This window comes from Monopterus albus, unplaced genomic scaffold, assembly GCF_001952655.1.
Source record: "Monopterus albus unplaced genomic scaffold, M_albus_1.0 scaffold167.1, whole genome shotgun sequence".
Taxonomy (NCBI): domain Eukaryota; kingdom Metazoa; phylum Chordata; class Actinopteri; order Synbranchiformes; family Synbranchidae; genus Monopterus; species Monopterus albus.
Window position 1 is genome coordinate 392,337 of NW_018128047.1, and position 23,072 is coordinate 415,408.

The following is a 23,072-nucleotide window of genomic DNA, read 5'->3' on the forward strand; positions in this document are numbered from 1 at the left end:
TACAAAGCAACTAAAATGCCTACGTCTTAATAGTGATGTGATCTCCTTTCTCCCGTGGGAGTGAGAAGCTACTGTGGAGTTTTTGGAAAGATGCCTTTTCCTCACACTTACTGTGTTCGCTCCTGCACTCTCTCCTGCATGTACTTCATCTCTCTCACATAGCTCTTTTCATCTCTCCCTCTTTCTAGTTTTCTCCGAGTTCGTGAACTCACCCAATGACTGATTCTGAGACGGTAGAGCGCTATGCGAGGGGAGAAGTGTTGTCATATCAAAGCTGTCAGGCATTCTCTGTTTGCTCTATGAATCCTCAATGCATCATGTCCTTGCCAATTGATGTGAATATGCAAACAGTAGCGTGGGACAATACATTTGCTGTCATTCAGTATACAATGAAGGTACACAACATGTATTATATTAGGCAACATGCATTATATTACACAAACAAACACAACCCGAACAATGAAAAAGGCTGATGGTTTAGTCTAAAACAACACCCCACAGTAAATCCTGTGTGAATGAAGGTTCATTCAGTCAGTTTCTGGTTTCTGTTCCGACTTTACAGTATTATCATTTTGGAGGTTGTATTTTATGGGAATAAATACATCAAAATGCTGCATTTACCCTAAGTGAGAGGTCTGAGCGGTTTTCCTCAGGAGAGAGGATACAGATGACTTTTAAACTTGGTAGATACGGCAACTGCAGTAATGTCACCTGACATATTCGACGGTAGTTGAAAAGAGGGAACTGAGACACAAAAGAAACCATTGTGGTTTCATTATGTTTTGCCACACAAACTACTTGGTTAGGTTTAAGAACAAAAAGTACTCAGGTACTGTAGGTAGCTAGGTACTGTCAAGAAAGACCTGATACAACAGGAAGAAATCATCTGCTTGAAAATCCAGATTCCCCAGGTTCAGCTGGTGGAAAGGAGGAAGACATTTAGGACATTCTCTGTGTCAAGATCCATTCGCTGTAAGTGGCTCTTAAATTAATCGAAGGACCTTCCCATCATTTTTATGCCTGGGTTACCCAATTTACATCCCCCGCACTTATACCAATCCTTCTGCCACCGCCTCACCTCCGTTCCTGTCACCTTTATCTCCATGACATTTTGCAAAAACTCAATGCTTGTCTGCACTTCATTGGAGGTGCCTTTTCTCTTCCTAAATGCCAGCTTTCCCTTCACGCCTGTGTTTTTCTGTCTCCACTCGATATATTAAAAACACTTAGCTTTCCTGTGTAATGTTGTGTAGATGGTTGTACCACGCTCGCTGTGAATCTCCCATGTGACAGGCAGGTGCAGCGTAGTACCGTGGCTTCTGATCTTCCATTTGGCTGGCATGATGATACTTTGGCTGACCCCTGTTTCATCTCTACACATCGTACAACTCTTCTGTTTCACTTTCTACCAAGCTGTTTTCCCTTGCCTCTTCTTCCTACTTGTTTCTTGCAAGCACTGTTTAAAAATAAACTTCCTTCTCTGTCATCCACATCTCTGGCCTTTTCCATATTTCAGTGCTGAGTAAGTGAAGGCGTGTAATATCAGTGGAGTACGAAGATGTGTACTGTGTGATGATGATGATGATGATTAGAGAGACAGCACAGCTGATATCAGTTTACTGGAATAATGAGGCATGAAGGAGCTTGACATAACTCAGATTTCCCCTCATGCCCTCCCCTGTATGTCACCTTTAAAAATCCTCATAGACTCTTATAGCAATGTAGAATCAAAAATAATCTGGTCCAGTCCAGGAAAATTATCACTTTAATTAGTTTCTCGGAAATGATGCTGTTACTCTGGCTTTGTGTAAAAGGGCTTCATGAATGTATTAGTTAAACAATTTCAATAATAATATTGCTTAATTTTAAACAATACATTAAATAATAGAATAGTAATAATATAATGGGCTTCAATAATACATTCATGCTCAACTTTCACAAATACGTTAAAGGGACAAGGTCATTTCCTGTTGCCATCTTTGCTTAACTGAAAAAAAAACTGTCGGACCTGAGAAACTGATTAAAATGATATTGTTTCTGGACTAGTCCTGATTATTTTATTTTCTGTATCATTAGAAGAGTCTATGAGGATTTTGGAAATACCTTCAGAAGAGTGTTGTGAAATGATGGCACAGGGTTAAAACGTTTGGCAAGTGTCAATTTTGCAGGTTAATGGAAGATTCTCTCTGTGACTCAAGTATATGTAATGCATGAGAGTCACAAACTGGGTCAGCAGAACTTGTTAAAATGCTTAGCTCAAAGTTGCAGAATATTTGGACCAAAGTTGAATCATGTTTCCACCACAAACGAACCACTCCAGAATTTGGATGGGACCAGGCGGAGAACATATCCAGTGAGAGTCTTGGTGTGGTTGTTTTGCTCCACACCCGAATGCATTTGCTGTGTTCAGACCTGCCAAAAGGATTCACACCAAGAAAGAAACTGCACCAGAGTTTGATTCAGCCTGACTAAACAAGGCAGGTGTAAACACCCTTAGTTTTACTCTGCATACTGCATTTGTCACCTGAGCCCACAGGGATTGTTCTCATTTTGAAGTTTACTTATTTGTTACTGCTTTACTAAATTGGTGATCGAAATTATGCAAACTTGTTGTAAAAGTGGAGAGAAAATTAGACAGGAGAACACTGTGACTTTGTGAAGGTCAGGTGTTAACTTCATGATAACATGTTATCCTCATCTGCCCTCAGAGCTGTGGTGTGACGATAATACCTTGGAATGTTTTTGTGTTCCTTATATTGGATGATTTCTCCCTCTATCTGCTTCCTGATCTCTCCCTACACAAAGACATCATTACTGAGATGGATTTTCTGAGTGCAAGAGCTAGGTTAGAGACAGAAAGGGAAGAGGGGGAGAAAGAGAGGAAGCCTCATCTCCATCTTTTCATTAATCACAAATCAGTTTATTTCTCTCTGGAGACCAGGCCACTCAGTTGTAAGGAGAAAAGGCTATTTCTCTTGTCTTTTTTATTGTCTTTTTTTTTTATCTCCCTTCTGTTCAATATATTTCTCTCCCTTCTTCTTCCCCTGATTTCGCCAGTCTGTAAATGCCAAACCAATAAACCGAGAAACAAAATCCCCTTCCTCTCACTTGTCTTCTCAAAAAGACAGGATGTTCAGTATTTTAATGAAAATCACAGCTTAAATTGTTACAGCTGAGACAGTAGACACACACACTCAACGCAGTCAGACGCATATTCAACAACCACTGTCCACTGTGCCTGCTGTCTTTTACATTTCCAGAGTTGGTTTAGTGTAACCTACCGTTCCATGTCTCAGCAGCCACTGTGACTATTAGTGGGATCTCACCGGGCTGAATAAGCAGTGGGATTGTTAAAGTTGAATAACAGCATTGAGAACTTCTCAGAAATACGGGGTAGGAGCAGGCGGTGCAAATCACAGGAACAGACAGGAAGCAAGGAAAATGCAGTACACAATATAAATAAATAAATACTTCATGAAGGAAAACTATCTCCCTTCACCGATCTTCTCTAAGTAATTATTATCACGGTGGGGCAGCTAGCTGGGAAATGCTTAATGCTGTGATCCCCAGCTGGGTACGGAGACAAAATGTGTCTTTTCATGAGCCCATATATATATATGACCTTACTGTGCAACATAAACTCCAATCTATTACGCTCAATGCTGCAATAAACACATGCATGAAAGAAGGCAGTGAGTGAGTGGGATTCCACTGAGAACATACCATAATGTTGCACTCATAAATGCACAGGTAGCTATTGCTGGTTTTCAGTTCACATGTAAATACAATGGAGAATAACGAGGATTTTGGGTGAGTGTGAGTGAGTGAGCTGTGCGTGTTGATATGCTGGCGTGCCACCTTGAAGGAAAACAGTGAGGATGGAGGGGAGAGAGGATAAGGGTGCTGCTGATAACAGCGGAGTGGAATATGCACAGTGCTGCAGGCTGCTCCTTTGCACCCAGTGTGTGTCTCTCTTACCCCTCCCCCCATCCACACCCACACACAGCTAGCAGCTCTTGGTGGTATGCAGTGTGTGTAAAATTTAATTATTGACAATACACGTTTCCTTACCTCTTTGCTTCCTGTGTGCTTGGACATGTATATGTGTCTGATTACCAGAGCTGATGTGTGACGCTGAGAGCACGAGCATTGCTGATTCCTCCATTAATAAAACTTCTACTCACATGCGCCTGTGTCACATGAACAAGCTGTCATTTTTGTTTTCTACTCTGACAAAGAAATGGTGAGGTTGAACACGGTGGGAGTTTTTACTGAGATGTTCTGATTAAATAAAGACTTTTAACACAAACACCTAAGAGTGTCTGAAAGATTTTTTTTTAAATGTCAGTTTTGCTCTGGTTTCACTCAGGTGAGATATTTCAGTGTCGCTTTAATGGCAACATAATAAGCTACAGCTGAGTTTTTGTTGTGAAACTTTGGGATCAGGGAGCATCGGGTGTGTCAAATGTAAAAAAGTACTACCAGCAGCTTGTGACATGTGATATTCACCATAGCTTTGCAGACTGACTGATTAAACAGACAAAAATTTAAACAAAAGTTAAATGTCCTAAAGTGCATTTCATGCTCATCAGCAAACTGTGCATCCATCAGCTGAATTATCCACTTAGAGTTCAGAAACCCTACATGGATACTGTCTTCAGAGTAGAACTTGGCACTTTGCAGCATGTGGCTAATCATGTGGCCAATCTGGCTTTGATTACATCTGCAAAGCCCAGATCAATAGATTCCAGAGCTAAGATGATTCGTAATTGTGTCAATCTGCTGTACATATCACGGCTCTCCCCGGCCAAACATTAATGATCAATTACGGCCATGTTGCTGGGCAAGTATAGATCAGTGACATAATGTGATGGTGGCTGTGGGATCAAAGAAGAGTGAAAGGCTTTCTTGGTATGAGAGCAAAAGAGAAAGAGAGAGAGAGATTTTAATAATACAGTGCAGTATGGTACTCCAGTTTTTCTAATGACACTATGGTCATAAGGGCATCTTTAGACACTGTCATAGGTTGAGCATCATTCTCTGTCTGCACATAAGTAAATGTAAACAGGATTTGCTCAGAAAAATTTAAGTGGTGGTTCTTTTAAACTACAGATTTTGGGTACTGTTAATTTGTCCAGCTTAGGTCCAGGGTTTTGTTTCAAATAAGGGATTTAGTATTGAGATTTTTTTATGTGTGTGTGTGTCACTGATAAGTGAATTGATAAGTAAAAACAGTGGAAAATTTGGTAAATTTGTGCTAAAATTGTTGATGTGGATCTTTGTAAAACTGTTAACAAGAAAAATATATATTTATATCCAACGTATTACTCTTCTATTTTTAGTTTTTACATGACCTTGCAATCCACATTTTAGACTACGTACTGTACATTAGCATTAGTGCAGTCACTGGAGCTCAATTCTGGGAGTCAAGTCTTGACAAGGCCACATCGTTTTCAGTTAGCAGATTTCATTAGTGTCTCTATTGTCTTCATATACTGTGTTCATTCCTACATATTTTGGCAGAACGCATGTATTCATAGATTCTTGGCAATAACACAAGTTGAAAGTGGAACCAAAAGAAAAAAGGGATGGAGAAAATGTATATTTAGAAAGCAGGCTGGAGAAACTCAGCGGGCTGTTCACAAGTCTGATGTAATCTCCAAACACTTTAATATTTAATTGAAGTGTCTTGAAATTAAAAGGCTCAAGGAGATGAGGCGGACGATAAAAAATATTAGAGAGACAAGATGAGACAAAAAGGGGAGAGAGGGAGTTTGGGATAAGCCCCTGAAATACAAAACAGCAATAATGGGTTGATATCTCTGAAAGAAGAGGATGATCAGAGAAGAACAGAGGGGGGTGTCTGAAAAAGAGAGTGTCCTTTACACAAGTGCATCAATAGTCCGAGCAGTTCCAGCGGGGTTTGGGTTAGAATGCTGAAACTACACACATCACGCTTTGAACTCCAGACAGACGCCGTGCTAATGCCCAGTGATGATGAGAGAAACGCCCTCCAGAGCACAGCGTGGGTCCATTTTGACCCGGGCTTTTACTGGACCTGGACTACTCCCTGCTAGTTGCATAGTCTGTCTCAACAAAGAAAAACAGTGACCTCCGGTGGATTCCACACAAAAATGCAAATGCAACATGACATCACTCTAAAGCAAGAGCTGCTCTCATTTGTAAACAACTCTCCTACAAGCATTTAGACACATATAGTGCACAGTAGTGTACAGTCTAAAACAAAATCCTGCAGTTTGATGATCTGACACAGGATTTGTTTCAACTGGCTTTTCCAGCCAATTCATATACAAAACATCAAATACTCCAGGGTTTGATTAATTAAAATGCCATGCATATTTAGTTCCACCTCCCACCTTCTCCATCACATTCACACACACACATCACGTCCGGCAAATCACATGGCCATAATATGCATTACACACCTCAGAGAGAACATGACATGACAGGTCCCAGGTGTGTAAAGGCTCATGTTTGACTTGACAAGCCACTAGCAGGTGATTAGCACAGAGTCAGACCTGGCTGCTTCCCATCAGACACCACTGCATTGAAGGCTCCAGCCCTCTAATACTTAATTATGACTCATATAAATGTCTTTCACATATCTGTAGGGAGGTTGAAGCATTTACAAAGGAACCTAGACCTGTAACAAAGAGACAGAAAAAACTCACTTTGGTTGGTTGCAGTAAGATTACTGTATTTTTTTTTTATTATTATTATTATTTTTTTTAATAACCACATCAGGTGGGTTATATAAGGATCGTATTATGTAGTTGTTGGCGAGTGGTCACTAATGAGTCTGTCAATCAGCACGTTGGCTCGTGTCTCACAGCAGTCCTCTTACTTCCTGCCAGGACTGCCACTCAGCCTGCCCTGCCACAGGCACAGCTTCACGCCTGTGCTGCTAACATACAGTACATCTTATACAGTAGATGAGAGATGGTCACAGGAAGGATTATGTCAATTAAATCAGCTGCCTACAAACGCAGATCCAGCATCACTCCTGAGGAATATAAAAAAAGGCAATAAAATCATGTGTAGGTTGCCTTTTCAGTAAGCTGGCACATAATGAATAAAGAAAAACAATTAAATACGTGAGCTGCCACCACGAGGCTTCAATGAACCCAAACTAATTCAAGGGAATCCTTAATCGCCTGACCTAGGCTTTTTGCATTGTGCATGGCATTACAGTAACAGGATTGTAGAAGCACTGACTCCAGTTACACCCATTCTCCAGTGATGGAGAAACCGGTGGGGGTTAGCATTAATTTCCTCATCCGTATGTTGCATTTGCATAATTACTGTAAATCATCACAGGAATGTTCTGGTCTGGATAGTAGAGGAGGAAAGTGGGAGAAGTGGGAGAGGCTACTGGGACATGCCATTGTTTGGAAGCATGACAGCAGGCAATAGACCACTAACTTGATAGCTGGTAGTGAGAATAATCCAGTGGTTCTTGTACCACCATATTCAGTACATGGTAATGTCAAAGGACCGCTTATTTGGTTTGCTGGCATATACATATATACAGTATGCTTTATGGTTTCTTTTTCTGCCCATTAAAAGTTTTTCCTGTTCTGAAAAAGGGTCTATGTATAAAATATTCTGTAATGTCTCTTGAGGCAAATTTATGATTTTGGGCTGCATAAATAAATTGACTTGACTTGAATGGAGCTGACTTTGTGTTACTACTGACATTTATTTTCATCTACATTGTATATGTACATTTCATGTACATTGAAATACACACAATGACTATAAACTATAAACAAACAGAGAGCGGCATAGAAGCACTTTCCTTTCCAGCAGTTGACTGACTGAAGACTGGTGAGCTGGCTAAGTCCATCTACCAGTGACTGGTGCACCATGAGGTTAATGTATAGTAAATACAACAGAATGGGGCCACGGTGAGCCTCAGGGAGAGTCTTTCATACAGTGGCAAAGCTGAAACCTTAGTATAATAACCATTTCTGACCTTTCCTGCTGTCTTCCATCTAGAGTAATGAAAGGTTGGCTTGTTCAGTAATTGGAAAAGACTGTGAGGATTAAAATTATGCAAGCTCAGTGACAGGTCAGAAATGTGTACCGTGCATTGGATTAAATGGGTGAAAACTAATGTGAGGGGTTAAACTGCTTTGACACAGAGTGTAGTCTGCGCAGCCTCCTGGCTCAGTAATCTCAGTAAGTTCTGACACTCCATGTGATGATGAATTTGAGTCAGCTACAAAGACGTTAGTGGGTTATTTCAGGGCAACTACAAACAGACTCTCAGACTGACCTCAAACTCTGAGTTTAACCTGATGACCTGCACAGGCAGTGCGGCATTGCTGAATGTCTTATGTCTGTGGGGTCATAGCACATTATGTACCTGTACTTTTATGATTTCTGCCAGTCTTCTGTAGCTACTGCTGCTGCTGCAGCATAGTCTGATTAATCTGAATGAACAGTAGGTTGGTGAGCAAGCGGTCAAGAAACAGAGACTAAAATAGAGAACCAGAGCAAGAAGGTGCAGAGAGGCTGAGAAACGCATAACACATTAAATATGGGGGAGGGGAGTGTCAAGAAGACATTGATGGAGAGGGCAGAGACGGAGAAGCGACAGGTGGCAGATGGGGGGGATTGGGAAAATATGACTCCGTCCTCCAGATGTGTCACTTTGTGTGTGTGCATGCATCTGTATCCATGTATGGACCCTGGTGCACGTAGGGAATGTAGCACTGGGTCAACAGAAACAACACTACTAGAAATTCTAACTGGGTGGCATTAACAGGTCCCCACAGTAAATACATATTTTATACCTTATAAAATAACCTCTGCTGAAATGACATGGCATAACACAGTGAGTATAAATCCAGCTGTATATAAGGTTGGATGAATTAGGGGGCCCAGATATGCTTCAGTAGAAATGAACGCCTGAAGAAACACCCCAAAACAAGCATTCTGCTGTGCTCTTCACATATTCCAATACACACATAAGGTCTTATACAACGTTTGACTTCTTGAGGTTGTTGCTTTGATAACAACATCTGGTCCAATACTCCCCAGGAAAAGCAAGAAACCCCCCACAGTGATGCAACATCCCCCTCTAGTGTCAAACCCGAGCTACTGCACCGCAGACGATAGGTCAGCACCAAAGTAATGGACAGCTCCCTAACCCAAGGCACTAAGAAATAAAGCAGGAGGCTGGAATTCCTTCTGAGATCCAGGATTAAAACACCTCCACGTTTTAACAATTAAAAAACAAATACATAGTGCGGATTTAGATCTTCTCTGATGTTTGTTTTCATCCTCATTTATCAAGTAATTTAGTGGCAATCAGACTGGAAAAACATTAAGCCAGCTCCCAAACAGTACTGATTGATGTCTGGTTATAAAAAGAAATGTATCATCTAGACATTCTGAAATTGAAGCTGCAGTGTCCATGTGCCTGATCGCGGGGAGGGATGTGTGTTGATGTGGTATAGTATTAAGAAATAATAAAATTTAGACAGCTGATTCATATCTGTGTATAAAATCCAGAGTTTTGTTAAATGAAACCTATAATTTCTGCCTCCCTGGTGCTGCTATGGAGCGCAGGGATCGATCATGAAGAGAGATACCCAGAGCTGCTCCATTCTACTGGTTTGTCACGGCACTGAGTAAGCAAAGTTACAGTGCGAAGGATCATTTACAGAGTAAGAAAGCTGCATGTCAACAATATCTCAGTCACACACTGCTGAGAACATTACATTCATATCTCTTGTTTACACTGTAGCAACACAAAGACCCCGTTTGACATAAACTATAGACACACAAGCACGGTCATGCACACACATTCTGCAGTGTAATGCAGAAGACTGATGTCACAGGCACAAAGGTCACAAATTCAATCACTTTAGCGATGGCTGCCACTTCACTATGTCTCAGGAAAATATGACTCCGTCCTCCAGATGTGTCACTTTGTGTGTGTGCATGCATCTGTATCCATGTATGGACCCTGGTGCACGTAGGGAATGTAGCACTGGGTCAACAGAAACAACACTACTAGAAATTCTAACTGGGTGGACAAAAAACATTACGAACAGGACTAACAATCAAATAATGATAGAAAGAGGGACAGCAAGAGAAAGTGCGTGAAGGAACACAAAGTTAAGATGAGAAAACATGCAGACTGTTGTGATCAATCAAGTAAAAACAAGACTATAAAAAGACACGAGAGGAGAAGCAGAGCCCCTTTCTCACGGAGAGCAAATCTACAGTATCAGCACATTCAACCAGTGAACCAACATCTGTTTTTCATCTTTCTTTCCTCTCCACCTCTGTTCCCCTCAACCTTAGGGTATTAATGCACACATACAGTACACAGGCACACACACCCTCCCTTTCCTTGTCTCAGTGAGGATCATCTGCTCATGTCAGCAGGTCTGAGTCACTGAGCTAAGCACTTCCTGGCCATCCCCAAAGATTTCAGACAAAACCAATGTTTACTGCACGTGTGTGTGTGTGTGTATAACACCGGATAGAATGCTTGAAGAATTTATTTACAACCTTCTTGGCCTGAATACTATTAGCTGTACTGTACAGCTAAGACACGAGCAAACACTTATATCAGCTTCCCGCCGCTCTGAATTGTCTTCGCTCATAACCCAGGTGACCCTCTTTTATCCACAAGAATCCAAATCAAACAGTGTTCTCCAGTGTAAAAGTGTTTCTCTGTAATGACTGACTAGACAAGTACCACCTGAGCATGCTCATGCACAGAACTCTCCCAGCCGTCTTTCAGATTTAACCTGCCTGTTGACTTCAGGCTCAGAGATTAGCGGAGAAATGTACACGCACTTTCAATTCAGCCAGAAGGCCGCTGAAGACACCAGTGTAGAATTATAATGACCAGAACAGGCGCAGCAGAGAAAATCCTGGGGATTTACGATGGTCCGGTTAAATGAATAGAAGATGAGCTGAATGAGAATGGCTGTTCTGCTGATTTCAATTCTCAGTGTGCTGTTGCTGTGAGAGTGTATGCATGTCAGACTGAATCTTTGTGTATTTACTCTCTGCTCCCAGAGAAGAGGCTGGCTGTGAGTCTGCATACTGAAGAAATTAGCTGAGAAGTGCTGTCCCCTTGTGGACAGAGATGGGAGCATATGCACTGTCCCATATTCTCTACATAAGGCAGCACAAAACTTTAAACATGCCAACAGTAAGATCCTAAGTCCTGAGCACACATTTAAAAACCACAGCAAAGGCCAGCACATGCCCATTAGCAGCTCTTTCTGTTCAACTGTTCAAGCAAAGACACATATTCTTACACAGCCTCCTGAAACACGGTCTGACACTATCTGAGCACCTTGACTCTGCAATGGAGCACAAGTTTGAGATAGGCGTGACTTACTGGGGTGCTGCCATCCGACAAGGTCGTCATGCTGATTGACATGCTCATCTTGTCAGAAGACGAGAGGGAAGGAGGGGAGGGGCTCCTCTTCTCCGCTTCCTGTCTCTGGAGGAAGTCCCGCCAAGCCCGTTGAATGCTGCATGCACAACACATAAACACAGGAACAGATTTTGTAAATGTAATGCATATATAAATTCTTATAATGTTAACATTAAGGTAAGTCTGTGTGCTTGAGAATCAGGCAAATAAGACGTGAATATTCAATTTCAGAACATTCTCACAATCAATCTTGATGTTCACACCTGTACACACATGTAAAGCGTGGCTTTCATCTTCTTGATTAGTAACTTCCTAAAATGAAGCAACATGTGGAAAGGTTGCAGTACATACAGTGTGTATACCGTGTGAGTTTTAAACATTTTCAGCAAAAGTGATTTTCCATTCTAGCCTTAGCCCATGTGGGCCCAGTATACTCTACTTAGAAAGCAAGTAGATCTGTTAAAACATACACTTAGGAGCACAGCAGTGCCATGTGCATAAATAACCCAAAGTCACCTGTTGCTAGAAATAAAAAGACTTTAGAGAAGCTGGCCATTCAGTCTGAATGTTGTCATTTTGTGCCACACAGTAGATAATAAAACACAGAGAGGTTGGGATACGAGAATGTAAAAACATTACAGTACATCCAGAAGGTCATAAAAGGAATTAGTGTATCCTCAGCTTGTTTTGTGTAACAGCTTATTATCATCCTTTTGGCATCTGATGTTGTTGTTTTTCTTTGATCTCTTGTACATGTGTATATGCGTATGTGTATGTGTACATACTAGATTTACAGCTGGATTTTCATAGCAGCACTTAAGTCAGTGTTGATATTCTCCTCTTCAGGCCGGTTGTGTGATCAGATCTCAGTGGCTAATGAGTTTATGTGGAACCTCTGCTCATGTTGGTCTGTGCCATTGTTCACGGTATGAACAGTCAGTGAAGCCACTGTGAATCCATTGCCCCTGGTGGCTGGTTGCAGTACAGGCCATAAATCTTCCTGGTCTTTTAACCAAAACATTCACATTTTTATACACTTTTTCCACTGTATGACCTCTAACCCATGAAATACGTGGACTCTTTTGGCATGTGAAGAGCCACTTTGCTGCTCTGTACTTTTTTTTTAAATGTGTGGGCCATGTTGTTTTTGGCTATACATTCCTGACATCATTTATTGAAAGGCCTGGAATTAAATGTGTGAGCCCCAGATAATTTTTTTAACCCAGTCTAACCTTCAAATCAATCACTGTTTAGAAGTAGAAAGCCAAGATTAGAAAAATCTGAATGTAAATTTGTGCAATAAAATGTAGATGTTAATTATCTGTCAGACCTGTCAGATTTACATGACACCTTTAATGAGGGTTGACAACAGACTTGGAGGTTGGCTTCAGAGAGAGGTCATTTCCTTTTTGATCTATGTCATCTGAATTAAAGTCCACAGTTGCTCCTTTTTAGCTGTAAGTTACAATATATACTTACATCAACACCTTGGTCTCAACGGGTGGCACGTTGATGTTGATGTTGTTGTCCAGATCCATGGTCAGATGATTACTGAGCCGGGAGAGAAGGGGAACAGGTGTAGGGGATATTCAGAGGATACACACACACACACACATGTCCAGTCTTAGTTATCAGTAGTTAAACAGTGATGGTTTGGTCCCATCTACGAGGGAAACAAGGTGTGCCTCTGTGTTGTGTGCTTATTGTGTGTAAACCCACCTCTGCAGTTGGAAATCTCCATCATTAACATGCTTGAAGCCACTCTGGAGGCTCTTCAGCTGCTCCTGTGTGTGAGAGAGGGGAGAAAAGCTGTTCTCAGATACTGTATGTGGCTCTGGTGCAGACAGGGGAGAAGCATCTGCAGTTAAAGGAGATCCTCTACAGTGTAGGTGTGTGCACGAATGCGAGCACACGCTTGTCAGAAGATCATTGTGCTGAGCTCAGGGACCCCTGCAAGCAAGTGGTTTGGCAGCATTTCGGCTCAGTTTGATGCTTCTTTCTGAAGTTAGTGTAAAAAAAGCTGCTGAAGAACTCGCCAAATTGCTGCCTCAGCATTTTCCAGGCATTTGGCCCCAGCAGCAGAATGAGTCAAAGAGGAAAGCCAAACAGAGAGAGAGACAGGCAAAGCAGAGGATGTACAGCAGGACATAATTCATGAACTACAGCACAGTTGTTCTACAGACACACTGGAGCTGGGGCGATAAACTTTCACTAAAATGACTTTTAGCCCCGTTCTCTGCTGCTCGTCTGCTGCTTTCCTCCCCTCAGCTCCGTCCTTGTGCTTTAATAGTGCTGTGTAATGAGGACAGGCCTGCCTCTACATAATTGAGCAGACTAATTCAATTACAAGGGAGCAACAAAGTTTAAGTGGAGCAGTTCTTCCTGATGAGCCAAGAGGGTCACATCAGGGCACTGAGCATCTACCAGCTGCATCATTCTATACTTGTGTGCATGTGTGTATGTGTGTGTATGTGTGTGTACAGTGAGGCCTGCAGAAATCCCCATCTTATTTTGACTTGCTCTTTAAAGCATAATGAAGTGTACATGAATGAATTTATTGTATCTACCGGATGGGAGACTGACCTATAAAGAAACTCACACAAAGAAATATATCACATATATTACATGCACTGCCATGCTACGCTAAATGGCTGCACTGCAGTAGGTACTCTTTGTTTCTGTCCTAGGTGTTTAATATTCTTTATATAGCGCTATATAGTGTATGCTTGATCCTTAATGATTATGAAAAGGTCTTACAAAAAGTCTTCATTTGAAATGTAACTTACTGAATTTTCAGCTAAACACAAAGTCGCTGTCCAAGCACAAGACATAGTACACACAAACACACGTGCACATTTCACCTCCTGGTTTCATGCTGTGGTGTTTTTCTCATTACTCGGGCTCCCAGAATGAACAAGCAGCTCATTAGACAGAACCAGGAACTTTGACTAGTGATCAATGATTGCTTCAAAAAGCAGTTTTTCATCTATTTCTGTCAGTTTGTCTTTCCCTCTCAATTTCTCTCTGATGAAAATTGGATTTGTGAAAGCATAACTGCAGCTTGACTGTGGATCCTCTACAACTCGAACCCTCCTGAACGTCGCTATGCTTTTAGAGTCAGTGTCACCGCAGCCTTTCTAAATCCGCAGTAATTCTATTCTGGACAGACAGCTGTCTCTCTCTTATACGGTTCATCATTCTCACATACACAAGCACGCTTTAAAGAAGACTTTTAAACGTATCATGTGGGAATTTTAACACAGGCAAGAGCAAGGCAGAGAGGTGAAAAGAGAGTAAAGTTAGGAGACAGTGAAAAAAGACAAAACTTTAAAGATGCTAAAATCAATACAGTGAAATATAGAAAAGGACTCAGACAGTGAATAAAAAAAAAAAATACAGAAATGAGAAAGTGGCAGTGATATACTATAAGTCAAGTATTAGGAAAAGTGTGTGTGTGTGTGTGTGTGTGTGATTGTGACGTTCAGGGTAATGGAATTGCTGGAAGACTGAATGAGCCGATCATTTCAATTCCCCCTAAGAGTTAGTGATGGCCCTGTCACAGGCCTGGACAGACAAACTATTAGCTCACCTCAGAAACACAAGCACACACACACAGATGCGCAGGCAGACTGAACCACACTAAAGGTATGAAAATTCACACATGGACAAACATGAACACTTTAAGAACTTTAAAGCCTGTGGACATTCATGCGCACATGTACACGACCTTGCACACACAGACTAGCGTCATATACTGTATATCCTGGCCAACTGAGCTTCTTATCAGTGGTACAAAGCGACAAATTAAACCAAAGAAAGACAATAAGTTTGATAGTAATGAATTGGTGAAGGCATGCAACATAGAAGTGACGTTATACAGTAGATACATGTTGTTAGTTTGATATGTATTATAACAAATTTGAGCAAAACAATATGGTAATAATGGCATAGCTGCTCTCCTATCACTCAGTCAAAATAATTATATATTATATTTGTGCTGTATTTATATATTTTTGAGGTAAATATTTGGGCTGGAATTGATGGAAAATTCTTTGATTTTGATACAGCCTTAAAAGTGGTGACTTGTTTGCTGATTCCCATAACAGAGTATAGTTGGTATGTCTGTATTTCCTACACAAATAGATCAACAATTTATTAATTCTACTGTTTTGCAACTTCAATTGTGTGAGCATACAGTTTCCAATAATCACCACCGGGCTGCATTTAAACCTTTAGCCAACACTTAACTTTATGAGTAGCCTCCTCCGGATGAAATGTTTATGGTATCTCATTTTGTCTTCACCGACTTCTCACTGTCGTTATCATTGATTATGTTTGTGTGTGCTTGCAAAACAGAAATTCCAACACTGATATTCAGAGCTCATTATTCACCGCCTAAACAAAACCCTGACTTCAGCAGGATCAGCAGGACATTTACAACAGTCTTTATACATGGCATTGATTTCAAAATCTATAGCAGTATACAGTATGCTTTGCACTTATTTTGTATCAAACCAACTGCTGCTACCTGTTGTCAAAAACAATATATTTGGTGATGTCCAGAAGCCTTTTTTTCCCAGCTATCCACACCTGCATGCTTCAATCCCTGCCTCAGTGGAAAACCCCATCCCGCATCCGTTGTAAGAATGCCAAGAAAAAGTACAGCAACGTAAACGAGAGGTTTGCATAATTTAGTGGCAGAGTCGACAGAAAATCTATAGTCATTTTGGACTTTGGCAGTGCCAAGCAGGCTTGTATTGATTGGTGTGTGTATATGTGTGTGTGACTGTGTATGTGCAAATATCTGTGTTGGTGGATTTATGGTAGAGTCATGCAGAGCGGGAGAGAAAGAGGCAGGGATGGGGGAGAGAGAAAGATTCTGATAGAGAGGAGATCGTGAACCTAGCTCCATACAACAACAGAGGAAATAGAGCTATTGACAGTCAGATACAAACCATAATCCCTCTTCCATTATCCATTATCTCCACCTCCATCTTTTCCCCTTTTATCAGTCTTTTGGTCCTTAACTCCACTTTCCAATAAGATAAATCAATGCACTGAGAAGACAAAGCCACAGAATTAAGAGACATGGAAAATGATGATTCAATCACACTATAAGAAATGTACTGGCCTTCTTCCTGGAGCAGAGGGCCAGGATAAAGAAAGATGTAAAGGAGAACAGCAGGCCAATGGTTGTTTGAGACATCTTCCTTATTATCTGACGAAAGGAAGCAGCAGCAGGTCAGGTAGAAAGTTAGAGAGCCTGTGCTTTGGAGAGAGAATATCACTGCCTCGACCTTACACACATTCATACAAGACTGCGATGACTGCTTAAATCCTGAGAGCTCAGCCGTCCAGGCCTGCCAGTGGATCTGCACTGCAGGCTGCAGTGAGCTCTGCAATAGGCAGATGAGGCGTGTTTGGAGCAAATCCATAGTAGCACTCGTGCTGCAGCAGTAGGGGTAGGAACAAGTGGGACGGCAGAACACCAGTGTGACAGGCTTTAATCATCCCAGAAATGTGCCTTTTCAACAAACTGCACATTTACTTTTTAAATATCTGTGCTGCTCTGATGAGGAAGGTTTTAATACATTTGATGAAAGTGTTTTATTTCGTTGTGTTGCTGACGGAGCACGTGGGCGTTAAGAAAAGGCTTGGGAGAACTGTAGGACAGGTGAGTGGAGTCAAGCCCAGTTTAAGGATATTTACAACAGGCAGGTCTGTAGGAAGGTCAGAGCCATAAATAAAGACCACTGAACAAAGAATTTCAGCTCTTGCCTTTAGGCTGCAGCAGTAGATCACTGCAAGTCAAAACCACTCTTTGTACTGTCTGTATTGAATTGCTATTCATACAATATGTTGAGCATGGAATATCTCATGCTCAACTATTGCATATCTGTCCATCCTAAGAGCGGGATCGCTCCTCTGTTGTTCTTCTTTCCAATTAAGGGGTTTTCTTGGAGAGTTTATCCTTATCTGGTCCAAGGGTCTGAGGACTGAGAGTGTTGTATGCTGCACAGATTTTAAAGCCACTTGAAGAAAATTTATGATTTGTCATATGGGCACTACAAATAAACCCTGACTTGATGACATGCTAATTAACAGCTGCACTCTTTGCCTTTTATTTGCACTTTATGCTACGACGATTCAGATATGCTGTCAGGCTTTTTATACTACTTGCTGTTTTTATATTGTTTTTACAGTGTTGTTGTTTTCACTTCCTCATAGTTGTTTCTTTTATTGGGGGGGGGGGGGGTATTTATACTGTTCTGCAGCTGTGTGTAGTGTCCCTGTTGTGTCCCTGTTGGCTTATTGCAGTGTTATTATAATGTTATACTTCAAAACGTGGCTGCACGTCACAGTTTATGTAATGGGTTTATAAAGAGTGATTTTACCTGAGTTGATCTAAAAGACAAAAAAGGCTACAGAAGGAAAAAAAAATATTTTGTTTATTAGCAAGGATATTTGTGGCCCATCACATCCCTGCAATTGTTAAAGAGAGGGAATTTATGGAAACCAATATTGACTTTGTAGGACACTGTTGAATTTGGGTGCAGAGTCATAATTGTGGCCATCTGCTCTGTACTCATAATTGGATGGAGATAGCCACTGATGACGTTCAGGTCGAAGTGGCAGTGTTTTCCACAGGATGATCACCTCAGAAGAGTCATCTGGCTTGTGAAGGAAGGTCACAGCTTTATACAACAGGGAAAAAGTACAGTGGCACAGTGGTGAGACAACCCAGGGGACAGAGGAGGGAGGGGCAGAGTGACCGCCGCTGAGAGAGTTTAGCTTCCTCAGCTGCAGGGGACAAAGGGCAGGGGAAAGATAAAGATACAGTACTTTGCAGAGAGACAGGGAAGGATTCAGTTGAGTGTTGGCACGGGAGTTAAAGAAGAAGAGAATATATGAAAACAGGTTCTTTGCTGCAAGAAAGAAGAAGGGATATGAAGGTGAAAGAACAAGCCTATGGGCTCTGAAGAAATTAATCTGGATCGATGCCAGCTAGCCACCCAGAGAAACACTGAAAAGAGAGAAATGGCCTGCCTGGGAAACGGCCTTCATGTCCCCCGTCCATTGGTATAAATCTGTCCCTCGCAACTGATCCATACACATACGAACACTCACGCACATGATTTAAATAGCTCTCCTGCTCCTCTAAATGCCCCCTTAACTCAGTTCAGCAGACAGAGTGACAGACAAAGAGAGGGGGCAAATGCACACACATACACACATCTAAAGAGTCTATAAAAACACAGTCATAATCTATTTCTTTCATTGCTGCACTATATTTTCAACTCTGTTGCTCTTTTAAGGTCACTATCTCTCCTTCCATCCCTGCAGCATAACACACACGGTATCTCACGCTTTTCCTTGTTTTCTTCTTCATGTCTACATCTTTACTCTCGTTTCTCCCTGTTTGTCTTGCATTCCTTCCACAGTCTCTCACTCTACGTTGGTTTCCCTCTTCAATACTTGATGAGCTTCCTGATGTGAACAGATTCTGGTCTTCACTCAGTCTTGATGTCTTCCAGCACTGGAGGACACTGGCTAGCTGTGTTTGCCTTCCTGATGAACTCAATTAACTCTGGTACACAGTCTCCAGAAAGCTATACACACACACACACACACACACACACACACACACACACACACACACACACACATGCATTTTTTAAAACCAGGCAATTCTAGTTAAATTACATGAGGCCGACCAATAACACACAACAATGTACAGTCATAAATCTAAATTAAATAAAGACAAAGGACGCATAATAAACATCACAGAGAGGGAAATAAAATGATACATATCTTTAGTTTTTTTTGAAAGTCTGCAAGCCAACAGACCAATGACAAAACAAAAGGTTTGCAACATCTTGGCAAATCAATCTGAAATGAATGGTAAGAAAAGAAAGTTGTCAGTTTCATACATAACAAAATCAAATATTCATACTTTGAGTACTGCACATTTGCACATAGGTACCGTACACATGAGGCTGAACAATAGCCTAATCAGATCTTTTTGCAGCGGTGGAGAAAGTATTCACATCATTTATTTAAGTAAAAGTACCACTAACACATGGAAAAAAAAGTATTCCATGTAGAAGTCCTGCATTTACAATTTTACTTCATTAAAAGTACCGTTAGATTATTATTACTGATGTACACATGTACAAGTAACACTTTACCATTGTATTTCGGCCAAGATACAGTTAAATTGAACTATTTGCTGAACTATACTGCTGGGAGAGTTAGTTGATAACAAGGCATAATATTTTCTATGACAATCATATATTCTATGTGCAAAAATTGATTTTTTTTAAGTAACTAGTAGCTGCAGCTGTTAGATGAATGGCATGGAGTGAAAAGAACTATACACTATACCCCTCTGAATTGTAGACGTAGAAAGAAGAAAATGGAAATAATGAAGTAAAGTGTTAGTGGCTCAAACTTGTACAGTCTTTGAGTAACAGTGCCACGAACTAACAACACTAAATCATCAAACCAACAAAAGACAATAAACATTAATTGTATCTCCGTATATGGTTTCTTGCTAACCACCAGCTTCTCCTAAGCTAATAATGGCATAACTTTGAAGCTTGGAGTTATTCCAGTCACTTTTTGTCCAAAAAGCTGTCATTAACTGGTTTAAACACCATCATACCATCTGCCGTATTACACAGATGACCCCTCATACATACACACAGGGTATCTAGAGGGCTTGGAGGCAGCCTCTATCAGTCAAGCCTCCCTGGAGTCCCCTGGCCCAGCCAGCCAGCCGGCGCCATCTCTGCTATCACTCTCACATCCTCATCGCTCTCCTCAGCCACAGGGACGCAGGACCAGTGCACCGTGTGGTGTGTGTGTGTGGGAAAGAGATAGGAAAAATGAGGACAGGTACCGTTATCTGTAGCCATTCCTGGCCTGACACTGTCTTCTGGCACCTGTGTGTGTGTCTGTGTGTGTAGACATTATGAGGACCAAAACCTGCTAACACACTCACATTGTGGGGACTCTCCGTGGGGGCTTACTCACTGAGTTTTAGGGTGGCAACATGGTTTAAGGTTATGGTTAAAGTTAGGATACGTCTACAGGAAATGAATGTAAGTCAATGTAAAGCCCCCACAAGGAATGAAAACACAGCATGTGTGTATGTGTGTGTAGATTTGCTATTGTCCATTTGGGATTCACTGTCCAGACACTGGCGATGTTGTCCCTGAGTGACCCTGCAATCAGAGCTGCCTGGCAACCTCTCTTTCTACAGCACTCCTATACGCACACAGCATGCACACACACGTGCACACGCGCATACAGAGTCCTTCTTTCTGCTATGGGGGTTAGACTAATGACTGACGTATCAGAACAGAGAGGAGAAAGCACAAATGGAGCAAGGAGGAACTCTAACAACAGTGGTGAGCTACAGTACTACAGAGCCATGGAGAAGGCACAACATCACATCACAGCTGTGCAACAAAAAAATGTAATAAACAACAAGCTAATGGTAAGATCAGTGTCGATGGACAAGAGGTGTTAAGGATATCAAGTAGCTTTTTAGGACTTCTTGTTTACATTACCTTACTATTACTTGTTAACAACAACAAAGCTGAGCCTAATCAAAAGACAGAGTGAGCTTAGTGGACAGAGGCCGCACAGCTGGCTGCACCAGCTGTAGGAGCTGAGGTGAGAGTAAACACACATACATACGCACACATGTTTCAGAGACCCACAGAATGAGCATGTGCATGGTGTCAGGACGGAGCAAAGACTGGGCCACTGTGGAGAAACAAAAATCTGTGCACATGGTACATGGGTAAGCATGCATTTGTGTGTCTTATCAGTTCCATAATGCTTCCTGGCTGTGTGACTAAAACATGCAATAATATGAAAATAACAATCTGACAGTCGTGCTTGTCAGATTAGATCAAATTAGAAACTCAAGTCATAAACTGCAGGGAATCTGTCCAGAATAACCAACAATAACAAAAGTAATTACAACAAAAAAAAAAAAATAAATAAAATCATGTGTATTCATGCACGATGAACACAGTTGATTTGTATTTTGAAACAATGTATTTCCACATACTGTGCTAATGTAATGACATAACTGGGCACATCAGGCTCTGATCACACCTGATATGAATTATCAGTGACCAGTGACACTGGGATCGTTTTGATTTTCACCGTGAAGGCATGCACAGCCTGAGGACACATGCATTACAACTTCCTGCTGTCCTTTTCGCCTACAGTGTTTTCCCTGTGTAGTTAGCACTTCCTGCTCCCCTGGTGGGCCGTAATCAGAGCTGTAAAGCTGGCTATTAACATGCCAGAAAAAACATACAGCAAAGCAGATCCTTTACAACACTACTCAATACTACCTGTCAGACACAGCAGAGCACCACTGTACTAACGACTGCACTGCTGGGTGGAGAGCAATATATATGCAAAATGTATGGAACTATAAAGTCTCTTTTATGGGGTATTATGATCGAATGGAGGGATCGGCATTGTTGCTTAATAACATTGTAAAGGCAGTTATGGAAAGAGTAGTAAAAGAGATGCAGACCAAGAAACATGAGCTCCCCGGAGGCTTATAAGTTAAGGGTGTTATGATCCTATTTGGAACTTTATTTTATTAAAGACCTCTAAACTGTATCAAATTTATTTGCGCTTTCCCTAGTCTTTGGAAATTAGCTTTCAGAGCTCTCTGTGGAAGAACCAAGATCCTTTCAGAAGAAGAGCTTTAATTGCACCCACAAACCAAAGAACACTTAAAGCCTTAATGAGTCCTCCAGTTATTTAGTATTGCACTCAAAGTAAAGTTAGTGAGCTTGCATGAGACACATTTAACTTGGCTCCTGCTGTGTTGACGGTTAGTTTTTAAATGGACCTTTAACTCCAAAAACAGGCAGCCCCTCCTGTAATTCAGCTCTGTGTCAAGACCACAGATCCCTTTTTACATTTGTACTGTGAGACACACTGTCTGTTACTATTAATAGATTTTAACATATAGAACTGGTGGAGTGAAGGTCATGGTGATTGGATGGGTGCTTCTGTACACATGCTTGTCATTTTCGACTCTAAAACCGCACACAAATGACCAATTAAACAGAAACATAAAACCTGTTTGCTTTCAGTGTTTGTGATAAAACTAAATGTGCACAAGTGCACATACATCACTCGCAACCACTCTCATACACACACAAACAATTATAGCCAGGGTAGAGCTGTGAGTTAGAGCTGAGGCTCTCCATTAGCAGCAGTTCATCGCAGTTTCAGGTTTAATGAAGTAGAAAGCCAGAAGGAAGAGTAAACCTGCAGACCTGATTAATGAGAGGGGGAGAGAGAGAAGGAGAAAGAGAGGGAAAGAAAGGAACAGTGATGAGGGGGAAAGGAGAGGACAGGGTTTTAAAAAGAAAGAGAGATAAGGAATGAATTATTACGAGTGATGAAGGAAAGGGCAAGGAACTAGAGAGGAGGAGACTGTACTTGATTTTTTAATTGATCTATGTAAAGCTATTATGTAAAAAGTGATTACCTATTCTTAATCCCTTCAACCTCTCTAATAACCGGTTTCCTAGTGAAGCTATTGCTCTGTCTTTTTCTTTGAAAGTCTTTTAAAGAATCTTTGTGTCTGTGACTG

At 41.2% G+C, this 23,072-nt stretch overlaps 1 protein-coding gene across 5 annotated transcripts in view; it reads right to left on the bottom strand.

Annotated features, from left to right (window-relative positions):
• The window catches only part of schip1 (schwannomin interacting protein 1), a 224,526-nt gene that overhangs the window by 145,608 nt on the left and 55,846 nt on the right, over positions 1 to 23,072 (bottom strand). For all 5 annotated transcript variants that reach the window (XM_020615616.1, XM_020615615.1, XM_020615617.1 and 2 more), the window contains 3 exons: positions 13,151 to 13,215; positions 12,911 to 12,982; positions 11,393 to 11,528 (listed from right to left, as the gene is read on the bottom strand). In XM_020615616.1, the coding sequence (XP_020471272.1) occupies positions 11,393 to 11,528; positions 12,911 to 12,982; positions 13,151 to 13,215 (273 nt within the window). The remainder of the gene's footprint in view (positions 1 to 11,392; positions 11,529 to 12,910; positions 12,983 to 13,150; positions 13,216 to 23,072) is intronic.